This window comes from Triticum aestivum, chromosome 6A (genome assembly GCF_018294505.1).
Source record: "Triticum aestivum cultivar Chinese Spring chromosome 6A, IWGSC CS RefSeq v2.1, whole genome shotgun sequence".
Taxonomy (NCBI): Eukaryota; Viridiplantae; Streptophyta; class Magnoliopsida; order Poales; family Poaceae; genus Triticum; species Triticum aestivum.
The window spans coordinates 561,399,379-561,412,490 of record NC_057809.1 but is presented as its reverse complement, the minus strand read 5'-3'; the positions used below and the strand labels follow the sequence as shown (position 1 = coordinate 561,412,490).

General features: G+C 50.7%; 2 protein-coding genes across 2 annotated transcripts; both read right to left on the bottom strand.

Annotated features, from left to right (window-relative positions):
• Positions 1-230: 230 nt before the first annotated feature.
• LOC123128526 (glucan endo-1,3-beta-glucosidase 12) lies at positions 231-3,936 on the bottom strand. Its single transcript, XM_044548554.1, has 3 exons — positions 3,777-3,936; positions 2,334-3,680; positions 231-560 (listed from the first exon to the last, which is right to left on the bottom strand). Exons 1-3 carry the CDS (start codon positions 3,838-3,840, stop codon positions 526-528), a joined length of 1,446 nt encoding a protein of 481 aa, XP_044404489.1. The 5' UTR covers positions 3,841-3,936; the 3' UTR covers positions 231-525.
• Positions 3,937-7,292: 3,356 nt separating this feature from the next.
• On the bottom strand, positions 7,293-12,820 carry LOC123128525 (uncharacterized). Its single transcript, XM_044548553.1, has 10 exons — positions 12,468-12,820; positions 12,270-12,331; positions 10,726-10,867; positions 10,314-10,601; positions 10,067-10,220; positions 9,053-9,991; positions 8,725-8,963; positions 8,575-8,648; positions 8,234-8,345; positions 7,293-7,696 (listed from the first exon to the last, which is right to left on the bottom strand). The coding sequence occupies exons 1-10, from the start codon at positions 12,531-12,533 to the stop codon at positions 7,673-7,675; spliced, it is 2,100 nt and encodes a 699-aa protein (XP_044404488.1). The 5' UTR covers positions 12,534-12,820; the 3' UTR covers positions 7,293-7,672.
• Between the last annotated feature and the right edge of the window lie 292 nt (positions 12,821-13,112).

Genomic DNA, 13,112 nt, shown 5'->3' with positions numbered 1-13,112 from the left:
AAAAAACAATCCTAACCAGGCCACCAAAACGCAACAAGCAGCACTCCGGACATTGATCGTGGGGAGCAGCTGCCGTGCCTGCCACCATCATGAGTTGACACTCGATTGCTAACCAAACTGGCTTCCAAGCCAAGCAGCATTTCCGGTAGACAGACTTCCGAGGCAATGATCAAGCACGCGAGAGCCGCGACAGCACACGACAAGTGGGACACAAAAGGCTACTAGTATTATACTTAGAATTAATCTATATTACTAGTAAGTAATCCAAGCTTACAGTAAAAGCATAGTTACAGAGACTACTAGCGGTTAAACAAAGATATCCCCCATGAACCAAGGCTGCAGAAAGGCGCACAGCCGGCCGGCTACAGCACTACCACCAATGTTCTACGTACGCCTGCAGCGGGCAAAGACCAAAGAAAAGGGGCAGAGATGTCCAGCATTCCTCCCCTCTTTCCCTGCGCTTTGGCCGACCTTCGGTGCATAGATATTTCCACCTCCTCTCCCTTTGGCCACTGTTGCCTTGTCTCAGACCGTGGAGGGGAGCTCGCACTTGCCCATCTCTGCAAAAACATTGGAATAAACATCTCAGACCAAGTATAAGTAAGAAGATCCACAGCTCAAAAACAATGGAGTATAGAAATGCTAGTGCCTCCTCCGATGTCCGATGTGAACATGGAGACCAAATTCTTGTACCGGGACCGAGGAGGAGTAAACAATGCGCGCGCGGGGTACACGAAGCAGAGCAGCCGGAGCCGGAAGCGGCGGCCATACTCGTCGTGGTGCGCCGCATGCCGACGTCCGGCCGTCCAGACATGGCACGCATTCCAACGGCGGGAGTAAAGAGCACAGGACGCGTCGTATCACGTCGAGCCGCGAGCCACCATGCCTGGGCTGGCAGGACCTGACCGACAGCCGTCTCGCCACGGTCGTAAACTCTGAGACCCTGACTGGCAACTGCACGGCAGCCGGACGGACCAACGGCAGCTCGAATCCAATGCGGGCTTGAATGATGTGCAGATTTGGGTCGCAAATCACAGCAGCGTGAAGGCACAGCTGCAGCTTCCCTTGTCGTGATTAAGGCTGCGTGCATGTGTGGGCCAAAACAAAAGGACGCAAAGCAACTTTCGCTTGATATGATTTGAGCCGTGCCTGCCTACCCCCCATCTCTCTGTAAATTGCCGCCTATGGTACGGGGATGTTTCTCGCTTTAGGTACCGTGGCTCCCACACAAACTGTCACCGATTTTCCTACCAAATTATTGCTAGAAAATTGTTACTAAACATTTTCCCTAAAGAAAGTATAAATTGTTAACTTTTTTGTGATAACCCATTCTCTGCATTAGCACTAGCAGCTGCTAGCACCAGCATTTTGCTCCGATTAGGAGTACCTAGGACCTACATTTTGCCCGGGTTAGGGGTACTCACGGTACCTAGCAACTAGCATCTACTTCCTCCATTCCATAAGGCTGGTCATAGTGGGAAGTAACTTAGACTACTGTCATGCATATGACATTAGTTTAAGTTACTATTTTCATAATGCAAAATAACATACTAGTAGTATTATAGATGGCTTCATTTATTAGCTCGTAGACTCATCTTGTCTTGAAAAGCGTTATGTTACAGTAACATATTAGGCTGGTCACAATGGGCAAGAACATAAGCTAGTAACATACACAATTTCCTAGACTATGTTACTAGTATCTTCATAGTGGGTAGGAACATCTATGTAGTGTCATGCAACAATGTATTATTAGGTTATAGACTCATTGTTTTTGGAGTGTGTGATGTTCCGGTAACTTAGCTAGTTACCACAAGCACCTCTCTCTTCATTAAATATGTGCCACATAAGCAAAGTTGTATTGGAGTGTGTGATGTTACTCCTAAGTTCCTCCCCATTGTGACCAGCCTTATATTACTATCTCTCATTAATTATTTGCCACATAAGCAGAATTTTCTCGAAATATGCTATGTTATCAGCTAAGTTACTCCCACTATGACTAGCCTAATGTAGTGCTTCCTCTATCCCGTGCTTCAACTTTAACCTTAAATTTAAAAGACCGATTGTGGCAGAAGCAAAAATTATATTAGTGAATTCGTATTCAAAAAAAGTTTTCAATTATATATTTTTTTTCTCCCGCCACTGTTGGTCTTGTTGGTTAAATTTATGGTTAAAATTAGACCTTGGAAAGCGTGGGCGCACTATATTTTGAAATTAAGGGAGTACATTTTGCTTCGCAATGCAAGTAATGGACGTGGTACATTTGCACGAGCGGTACTCCTACGAGTGATTTTGCAGGCAAGAAACGAGCAAATTAAGCGGGAACGGGGACTCACTTGGTGCTTGGTTGACGACGTAGGCGGCGCCGGCGAAGTCGCAGGTGCCGATGGAGCGGCCCTTGCGCTGGTAGTAGTCGTTGAAGGCGTAGGACGCGTGGGCGACCATGGTGTTGGGCTCGAAGCACGCCGCGCCGGGCTGGATGCCCTTGCAGTCCGCGTCGCCCGGCCCGCACGCGTAGTCCAGCGCCGCCTGCAGCCGCGCCTCGCCCGCCATCGCGTTCGCCACGCACCACGCCGACCCCGGCGTCGCCGCCGCCCTCACCACCCCCCCTCCCGCCCCGCTCACGGGAGGCGCATTGCCGCCGCCGTTGTCCTGCCACCCAAGGCCGCCGGCGCCGCCCACGGAGCCGCCGCCGGCGCCGAGGACGAACTCCACGTCGTACACCTTCTGCTGGTTCGGGTAGAACACGCCGTAGTTCCGCTCCGAGGTCGGCCCGGGCTTCTGGTTCTCGTTGAAGAGCGCGAAGAGGTACACGTCCACGTCCGCGTCGGGGCGGCGCGGGGTGCCGGCGTTCCTGGACAGCACGCGCCGGACCAGGTTCCCGTTGTACGCCGCGGCGTTGGCCGCGCCGGCGCCGACCTCCTTGGCGTCGCCCTTGGACGGCCACCCCGTCTCCGACACCACCACGTGCACGCCGTTGTAGCTGCCCAGCCTGCCCACGGCCGCGAACACGGCGTCCAGCTGCGCGTCCAGGAGGCTGTAGTACTTGAGGCCGCTCCCGGAGTCGAGCTCGCCGGCGTTGGGGCGGAAGAGCGCGTAGTCGAGCGAGATGACGCCGGCATTGTCCGCGTAGGCGAAGAACGGGTAGCAGTTGACCATGAGGTCGGAGCCGGTCCGCGCCAGGAAGTCGAGCATGGGCTTCATCACCGACTGCGCGAGCTCTTCCTTGAACACGCCGGCGGAGGGCGGGTACGAGTTGGCGAGCGCGGAGAGCGCGACGGGGGACGACACCTTGACGGCCTTGTCCATGTTGAGCCTGGCCAAGGCCGCGTGCACGTTGATCATGGCCGGTACGAGCTGCGCCGTGACGTTGGCGGCCGTGGCGAACACCTCGTTGCCGACGGCGATGCCCTGGATCTGCGTGGCCGGGTAGTAGGCGGCGACGTTGCGGCGCACCCAGGCGAGCGCGTACGAGGGGCGCCTGGCGGCGGCCGCGAGCTGCTCGTTGGGCAGCGCGACGACCACCTTGATGCCGCTGCCGGCGAGCGCGCGCAGCACGGCGGGCTCCGTGTCGTAGAGCTTGACCTGCGCGATGCCGTGCTGCTTGAGCAGCTGCACCACCGCCGCCGGGCTGGGCAGGTCGTTCGCCACCCGCCCCCAGTTCACGCCCACGGTGCCCGCGTCTGCAACCAAACACATGCATTCACCGTCAGTAAGCAAAGCAAATCACACCAGCATTGTCGACCAAGTAGAGCTTTCATGGTCGGCACGGTGGTTACCTGCGGCGGCGAGGAGGAGCAGGCACAATGCCGCGGCGAGGAGGCGGCCGCCGGGGGGAGCCATGCTCTGCTGCGTGCGGCGGCGGCGACGAGGCAGAGTTCGTCACGGCCGGGGGGGCGAGGTGGTGGAGAGTGTGTGGGGAGCGAGGGAAAGGGCGGGGAGTGGGATTTATGGCGGGGGAAAAGGCGGGGCCCGCGGGCTGGGTGGGAGGTGGCGGGTATGCGGGGACGGCGGTGACGCACGACGCGGTGAAACCGGTCCGTGGGGTTACGTGGCTTGCCAGGATTGGCTGTGGCCGGGAGTGGCTGGTGTGCTGGCGCCGGCGGGGTGTCGACGGTCGACTGTGGCCGGGTGCATGGGTCCCGCCCTCGGCGACCGTTGGTGCCTGAGCGCTGGGCCCGTCGTGTGGTTAGTGGGTTTTATGGATGGGGCGTTGATGGCGTGTGGTTAGTGCGGATTAATTGCTCGTCTCAACGGCTCTATGTTCGCTTCTTCTGCCCCGCTCTCCTTGGCCTTTTTTGAGAAAGTGCCGTGTACTGCTGTCAGCAGCAACAAGATACGGTTAATCTTGTGGTGTCACACGTACACGTACACGTACACGTGGGACTTGTAGTTTGGAGCGTGTTTACCTGCCGCAGAGCGTAGCTGGCAGCGATGCATTTTCAATGGGCCGACGTGGTTATTTTTCATTCACCGGTCAGTCGAGTCCAGCCATACGCGCGGCGGCTGCCCGTCTCATGACACCGGCGGCCTTCTGCGGCCTCATGTGAATTTCGTAGCTGCCATGGCCAAGCGGCAAGCAAAGCAACACATGAATGATCTTTTGGTCAGGGTTGTGGCTTCCCGTCGCGCTTGAAGATGGAGCAGTGCATGCACTTGCACGGGCGCCGCAGTGATCCAGCGAGCCCGGTCTGGTGCCGTTGGCTCGCAGCACGCACGCACGTAAACCGCCGTGGACGGGATCCATTGATGCATGCATGGGCAGGCAGCCGATTAACTATCTCCAGATAATAGCCAATCAAAAAGGGGAAATGATGGGCAAAAAGAGGAGCTTTTCCGTGTGTTGAGCTCCGGTTACTTATTGGCGGTAGGGGTACAGTTTTTACAACTCAGGAGTAGGCGGCGAGGACAGGGATACATGGGCATGGGCGCGGGGTGTGCGTTCGTTGCAGGTAAAGCGAGGACGCCTTTTAGGTGAGGCCGGCCGCGATCGACCGGTCGACCCGTCTAGAGCGGCTCATCATAGCGACGGACGGCCCGCCGGCGTAGGTCGGGGTAGGTGATGCAGCTCGGTGGAAACAAATTACGGGATTGTCACGGCTCGGAACAAGCTGTGTTCTGGTCTAGTGCAGTCCTGCAGTGGCAGACGGAGTGAACCAGCTGGGCACAAATGGGTCGTACCACAGTAGTGTGGGAAGTGTAGCCATGGCTGGCACCAGCGTGGTGGGGGGACAGGCGAGGGCGATTCACCGGTCCGGCAAATGCCGGCGGAGAGGGGGAGAGGATAGTGGGGCGGAGAGCAGGGACAACCAGGATCGTCGTCCGTTTGCAGCTCACCGGGCACTACTAGCCACGCCGCCGGCGCCCAAGTGGCGGCAAGTACAGCCAACTCTGGACTCCGGCGAGCGCACCGTTCATACTTCGTACGGTCACGTTCGTCCTTTGCCGGTGACGGTGAGATGCCGCTGGTTTGGATCTGCGTGCTGCTTTTTACCGCTGCGTGATCTCTGGCGGCTTCATTCATTCAGGATTCAGCCATGTGGCGAGGCGAGCGGCGAGCCAGGGTGTCAATGTAGCTTCTTCCCCGACCCCCCCGTAATAATATGTCGCGGGGCTTGTAATGTACGTGTACGGCGTGGATCTGGCGACGTCTAGACGACGGCTAATCGATTCAGTTCTACGTACGACCTGCCAAAAAACAAGTCTCAGTTCTACTACTCCTGCCTGCGCATGCATGTCAGTCGCATGCACTTCATCGCGACACATCACCGTCGCTCCACATGCCACATGTGGATCTGGAGGACTCGAGGCCGGCCCGGTTTGGTCCTCCTCCAGAGGCATTTCTGTCGGTGTGAGGCGACTGAAGAGGGGTTCACTCTCTCGTGTCTCGTCTGCATGCATGATTTTTTACAGGGGGGAGGGCCAACCGATGAGATGAGCGTCAGGAAGACATCACCCCTGCTTGGACCACCCGGGGTTGGTGATCGGCGATTTGTGCTTGGACTACGTGAGTACTCGCAGCGCTGCTAGTGCGACGACAACAGCGAAGATCCAAGACACGGGAGCGCGTGATCATGTGAGCCCGACCTTTATTCAGTTAAGTCCACACTTACTCGTACAGTGGCGCCACCGTGCCAGTGAGCTCTAGCTCGCTCGTGGTGCTTGGACAAAGGAAAAGGAGGTTCACTCACTCACTCATGGGTAGGTCCACTTGGACCTTTGGGCATATTCAGCAGGGCCTTGGATCACGGCGCGCCATCGAGCAAACAGATTCAGACGAGGGCATGTCACATCTGCCGACTCGTACATACACGAAAAAATCGGCAGCGCAAGAGATTTTCACACGGCGTATCCGTCGGTTTCTAACAGCTGCGTATGGGTTCACTGAACTTCTGTATCGGTGATTGTTTCGCCATGCTAAAACTTGGAACCATGATGCCTGGACCTTGCGCTGTTTGCACGCGTGGATCCGTGTACCTATCTAATCTACCAACCCCACATGCATATGCATATGCCCGGCTGCCTGTGATCGTGATGCAACGCCACCTTAGATCCATGTGCAGATTACGCAGCAGGAGTACCGGACACCGGAGAGGAAAGAATAGATGGGATCTGCAGCGAGAGGGAATTCAAAAGTTGATCATCAAGCTAATCATTTTTCCCCGGTTGGAAACATCCTGCTCTGCGAGATTCTTTGGAATGCGGAAGCCGGAAGAGGAACAAAAGCATGTGTTGCAGAAATGTTGATGTGTGCAATGTATCAGTGCGCTACAACATCAATTCTTTGCCTCGTTAATTCTTCATTGCCGAGATGGCCTAACTGTGGCCTTTGCCCACTTTGCAAGCAGGTGCAGGAGTCTGCTGCCCACCTTCTTTTCCAACGTAGATTTTCTGCCTGAGTTTGGAACGAGATCACCGCCTAGCTAGGCATTCAAGACCACTCCCAATGTTGTGGAGGCATGAAGATTCAGTTCTAGCATGCTGGCATAAGACGATGAGTGATGGAGGTCAAAACAGGAAGGCCATTGCTTCAGTTATGATGCTTGTCTCATGGAAAATCTAAAAGGACCGCAACGCAAGAATTTTTCGCAACACTGCTGCTCTGACCTCCATTGTCGTCAGCAAAATCAAACATGAAGCCCATCTTTGGGCGTTGGCGGGAGCCAAGCATTTGAGTCTTAAAAAAGTAAAAGGAGTCCAAGCTCCGACCTCCTTTTGTTTTGGCCCATCTCTGGGCTGTAAACCAAACACACCCTAGGCACCTGAGACGGGAAAACTTTTAATAACACTAACACTGAAAAAAGGTAACGAACTCTCTCATATACTTACAAAATTCTTGTTCAGTAGCCGAAGCATATGCACAAACCTACTCTACTGTACAACCTACTAATATATATTACATGACATTACACTACAATGGACAAACAAACAACAGATTCCGACTAATGTACATTTACAGTTGTACCGCTTTTGCTTCGCTGGTTGTTGCCCTCTGCCTCTATCTGTACAGAGGGGATACACCGATTACGATTAGGGTTCATTGATGAAACATTAGAAGCTGTATGAGACCTGTACACATGATTCCTTGTGGAGGTCCACTGTTATCTCGTCTCAACCTTTTAAAGTTTCTCTGAATTAGCTAATTACTTGGTATGTCAATCCGGTAACTCCACAATCATCTCGTCTTGGTTTTCCTTTGCTGCACAAACAAACATGGGACAGCAAATTCAGTACATGTTTCCTCGTCAATTTTAACGAGGAATGTGGACGCCAAATAAACAAGAACATAGTGATCCAAGTCACAGTACATCTGTACATATATAGTGAAAATAGAGCAACTACACTATTGGTTCTTCCAAAAATGTTCTTTTTTTACTGAATCACCACAATACAGTTAAAACAGTTAACTTGCTTGCATAGCTACGACGTATATATAACACTCGATAGAAAACAGTATAAGATACGTCTATGGTAGATTGGCTGTTTTGGAATGAACTATGCATTCAAATGTCCAGGAGTATAACAACAAAATGAATAATGCCAGTTCTCAGGGTTTTCTTTTTCAGAACAAGTTCCCAGGGTTGTTCCTTCCCTCCATATCAAAATACAAGATGTTTTTTGACTGTCAAAAAACATCTAACATTTTGATACAGAGGGGGTATTTCATTTCTGAAGTTCAGAAACACCATTGAATGAACACAAACATCAACCGTAAGTATAAAATGCTAGTACTTACAGGATGATCTTGACTAGTATACTTCTGAGCTCCTTCACAAGAGGAGGTATGTCGCGTGCCATTTAAGGCGCGGGACAGGCGCCGGAGAAGAACTTCTATGTGGTTGTATATGCTGCAGCATGTAGTCACAATTAGTTCATAATACATGGGGGCATAATGTGAGCTACACTACACAATTTTAAAATTTCCATTGTCCAGACACGCCAAACAAGCCAGTTTGAAGGAAAAGTATGAACTCAGAAAAGCATGGGTGTTCTCATCAATCATCATTCAGATTTTTGACTTATTGTTTGTCAGATTTGCAAATACTACCTCTGCATACAAGTAAAAGGGAAAATTACCTGAGCCGATGCCTATTGCATGTTGAAAAGAAGGCAACAAAACCGTACAAAATGCTCCGGACTGCACGGAAAATCTACAACAAGAGCCAATGTAAGTTGCATAATATACTTGAAAAACAATCACTAGGCGTGCAAACAAACTTATGTTACCTGGTACAGAAGATCTTTCCAGAGTGATCCCCAAATGGAAGTTTCAGATGTAAGCGCAGGTGCTCTGGATGCAGAACCAACTTGATATAACGAACTTAATGTTGACCAGGTCTGCCTTAAAACATCAACAATATCATCAAAGAAGTCTGCTACAAAACTTGCTAGCGCAACGACAAGTCGGAAAGGTGCAGCTAGTATCTCTCCGACGAACCAAATTACAGGGTACAAGATTGAATTGGCTGCAGTAAATAAATTATTAGCAAGTCATCAGAATAAAAACACAAACGGAAAAAGAAACAGATCATTTTGGAGATTACAGTAACAATACCTATATTAAACATCGTACTGAAGATAAACCAAAATGGCCACATGATCATCTGCACTGTACTGATAACCGCACTGAATGATGTTTCCATCGCTACCATTGCAGCTGAACTGAGATATTCAACTGTTTCAGCACAAAGGTTCCATAGTGGCAGGGTAAATTCAAGAACCTCCAACAGTGGCCCCATAATTGGCTTTGTCAATACACTAAGAACAGACTTAGTAGCACGTACAATCTTAAGAGACCATGTAAAAGCCTGTTGGAAATTGTTCAGAAAAAGCATGGTTCCGAGATACTTAAGCCTTGAGATCATTTCCCATGTCTCTATCCAATCAAACAAAGGGCCAAATAATCTAGAGGCAGTTGCCTTCAACATTGGTACATTCTTGTAGAGGTCATAAAATCCTATAAGAACAGTAATCAATGACATCAAGACGTATAGTGCTCTGACTAGAGGACACATCCATGGGCGATATATCTTGCAGAACACTGGATATGACTGAAGAAAAATGACCCATGAAGGAAGACCATACTCAAGTAATGTTAAGAGCCTCACATCAGACAGTATAACTTCCTTTAGTCTGAACGGCAGATCATGATCATTGAATCGGAACAAGATCAGCACATCCTTGTATGTGTTAGGCTCCACCAGTGGCTTGCCACTGTCATTATCACTGTAACATGATGAAGATGAATATGATGAATATCTTGGTGAGGTCACAAATTCTGAGTATGGTTCCTCAGACATATCACTTCCAGCATCAGATCTTGTTATCCTTCTTCTCTTGTAAGGTCCAGAGCAAGGTGGTGGGGTGTATGATGAGCTTGTGGAACTTGACGACACCCTAACACAATCTCCAGAATCATCACCGTCGCTCTTTACACTCTCAGTGTCCCATAATTCAGGTGTTAAGTCATCTAGGGCATCATAAAAAACATCACCTGTAACAGCAAGCATATATAAGCAGATTGTACCAGCAGGCGAGAATAACAAATCTCAGAAGTTCAGACTTTTACCTTTAGGAGAGATGCTATTTAAATAATCTTGTAAGAGCTGACACTCTGAGTAATTCCCTGAGAACCAAGAAGTGATTAAAGATGAAGCTTGATTGACACTATCGAATTCCCATCTCTTCATTATTTTAGCTTCGACCACCATTGATGTATCAGTCTACAACAGCGTGAAGGGAAGTAAGCATGGGCTATCCGTTTAAAGCCGTCAATATGATATTCATTGTAAACTATCAACATTAAACAGCAATACCTGAAGCTCATTCAAATAATTAATGCCACGCACATCAGCCCAGTCTACCTCAAAAATAATAAAACCATATAATGTCCGATGCAGCTCCCTATTCAGCAGGCGAGAATCCTTCAATTTATTTACTTGAAGCTTCTTTTTCCGCATGGTATCATCAATCAGAGTATACCATCTGGATGATTGATTCCACACACGTGGAGCAGATGTTGGGAATTCTGAAAATACAAGCTTATGTCCACCTTCATCTCTCTTTCTCCTAGTTCTAGTGTTCGCGAAAGGAGAAAATCTTGACTGGAGCACAAAATAGCAACAGTAAGCAAGAGTTATCACAGGAGCAATTATGTGAGTTTATGAGTATATATATTGTTATAATATCAATTACAGAGGGACTGGTGCATAAGAGAGTAAAGTGGACCTTGGTAACCATCAATTGCCACAGGTGAGCAGGTTTTGTATTCTGATCTAGCAACCATGGACGGTTGTCAAGGAATATAAGGAACTTCTTGGTATCGGGGCACAAAAATATAGTGAGCTCTGCAAGATATGACTGTAAATCCCTGCATATGGAAAAAAGCAACCGTTGTTCCAGCATGCCTGACTAATGAAGAGTACTGCAAATGGAAATGGAAATTTACTAATGCATTATCGTCAGGATAACAGATACTGTGTGGAAAAAGTAGAAGAAAGAATAGCTTGTAAGTTGCATAACCTATGAACACCCTACACCTCTGCATATTTTAAAATAGCAAAAACCTAAAGGATTTCAGCATGCCATGGCATCCAATTCCTGCATTTTGCCTATTCATGTGTTTTGGAAATCACATGAATAAAAAGAAGCCAAGATTTAGGCCCTGTTTGTTTCAGCTTTAGGCAGCAGATTCTCGTAGGAAAAATCTGAAGCTGAAACAAACAGCTATTTGGAATCAGCTTTGCTAGTGAAGCTTAATCTGGATTCAGACCATTTTTAGTGCAATTGCCTGAAGCACGTCCAGGTGTACTTCAGTGGCAAAGCTGATTCTGCTCAGCTTTGCCAGTGAAGCGAATCCACAAGTGATCAACTGAAGCTGAAACAAACAGGGCCTTTAACCTTTCTTCTCTCTGATATGTGTTTAGCCCAAAAGTGCAAACTAGGAAGAATATGTCGCAAGAGGGGTACAGTCATCAATCTAAAGGGAGGTGCAAGCAAGTAAGAAGCCTAAAGGAAAATCCTAAATGATGTTGCAGAGATCAAAGGTATTGCGGATTGACTTTGCTATAAGTGTGTGCCACATCCCTGAATGCAGTCAGGGTGAAAGGTGATCAACGGTGATCAATTGAACAGCTCCAGTGCAATATTAATCTTATGTATTAACACCTTCACTTTGCTACGCAACTTTGTCCATCAACTGCTTTATATAGCAAAACTACCCAGCACCGGTGTCCTTTCTACATGACTACATCATCACTGTTTTCTTTTTCTACCCTGTCCAATAAGAAAGTAAACGCTAGACTGAAGGACAGTAGCGAATGAAACATCAACATCAGACAATTCAGCTACCCAACTCCTACTTTGGGATATTTCTTGTCTTTTTCTTAAGAATTGTATGTTGGAACTTTCTCACCCCCGCAGGCCAAACAAATGCTACCAATTTGAGATTCTCGCCATCTTCCTTGCCGCTAGGAACTGTTGCAACGAAAGGTGAACTGTGCCCACTAATGTAACTGAATGAATTTTTCCCTTTACCCACAGAAACAGCAGCATATCTATTCCAGTACAGCACAAGACCACTACATTTTTTTTACTGAACACAGACAATAACAGATGGAGTTTGCTCAAATCAATCCCCATTCCACCGGAATGCTCATGTCCATCGAACCAGCAACAAGAGAGCAAGAAATTTCCACCGCGAGATCACAAGCTCCGCGAGCAATCCCCCCGAATAAACATCCAATCCCCTGAGAATGAAAGACGAGGCGTACCCGATTTGCAAGCTGGTGAGCGGGAAGAAATGCCGCCTGGCGCCGCCGCTCCCCATGTCGCCCTGCAGCGCGCACGCGAGAGCGCGCCAGAATTCCCACATCAGAAGGCAGATCAGAGTCAGAGGGCAGGCGGCCCGGAGTGGAGGCATCGAATCGAGCAGAATCGGGGGGAGGGAGAGCTCTGTCCCCTTGAAATACCTGGGCGGGGGTCAGAGCCCCGGAGCCGCCATCCCGTGGCGACGACGTGGCCGCGCTTGTCCGCATGCGGAGGCGGCCAGGCCAGCGTTAATGGCAGCTCCCCAGAGTCTCTAAAGACGCCGCCTACCCTGTCGCCTCCCCCCCGCCCTCCCCTCCTACGCGACACGAATCGCCAACGGCCTCCTCCTCCTTAAATAGCACCGGAAGTAGGCGCGCTCCGCCGGCGGCCGGCGGTGGATCGCGGCGCGGCGCGGCGGGGCAGCTAGGCAACCATCCGACGACGCACGCGGCGCGGCGGGGTATCTTCTGGCGTGAGCCTCCCCTCCCTCTCCCCTCCCCTCTGGGCGAAACCGACTCTGGCCATGTGGGGGCGCGACGGTTCGGAAGATATCGTCTCGGTGACGCGTGGGCCCGCGGTGCCTGGGCGGGTGCGCCCCGGCTCAGGTGCGATGCCGATGGCGCGAGCTCTCGCGAACCGCGTGGCACGCCGACACGTGGGACCCGTCGTCTCGTCTCGGCTCCTTGCCCCGCGAGGGAAGCAAGCGGAGCGCGACGGCCCGATGACGCGTGGGCCCTCCGTGACGGCGCCCCACATGTCGGCGAAGGTTCCGATGAGGCCGGGGGATCCTCTGCGCGGGTCGATGG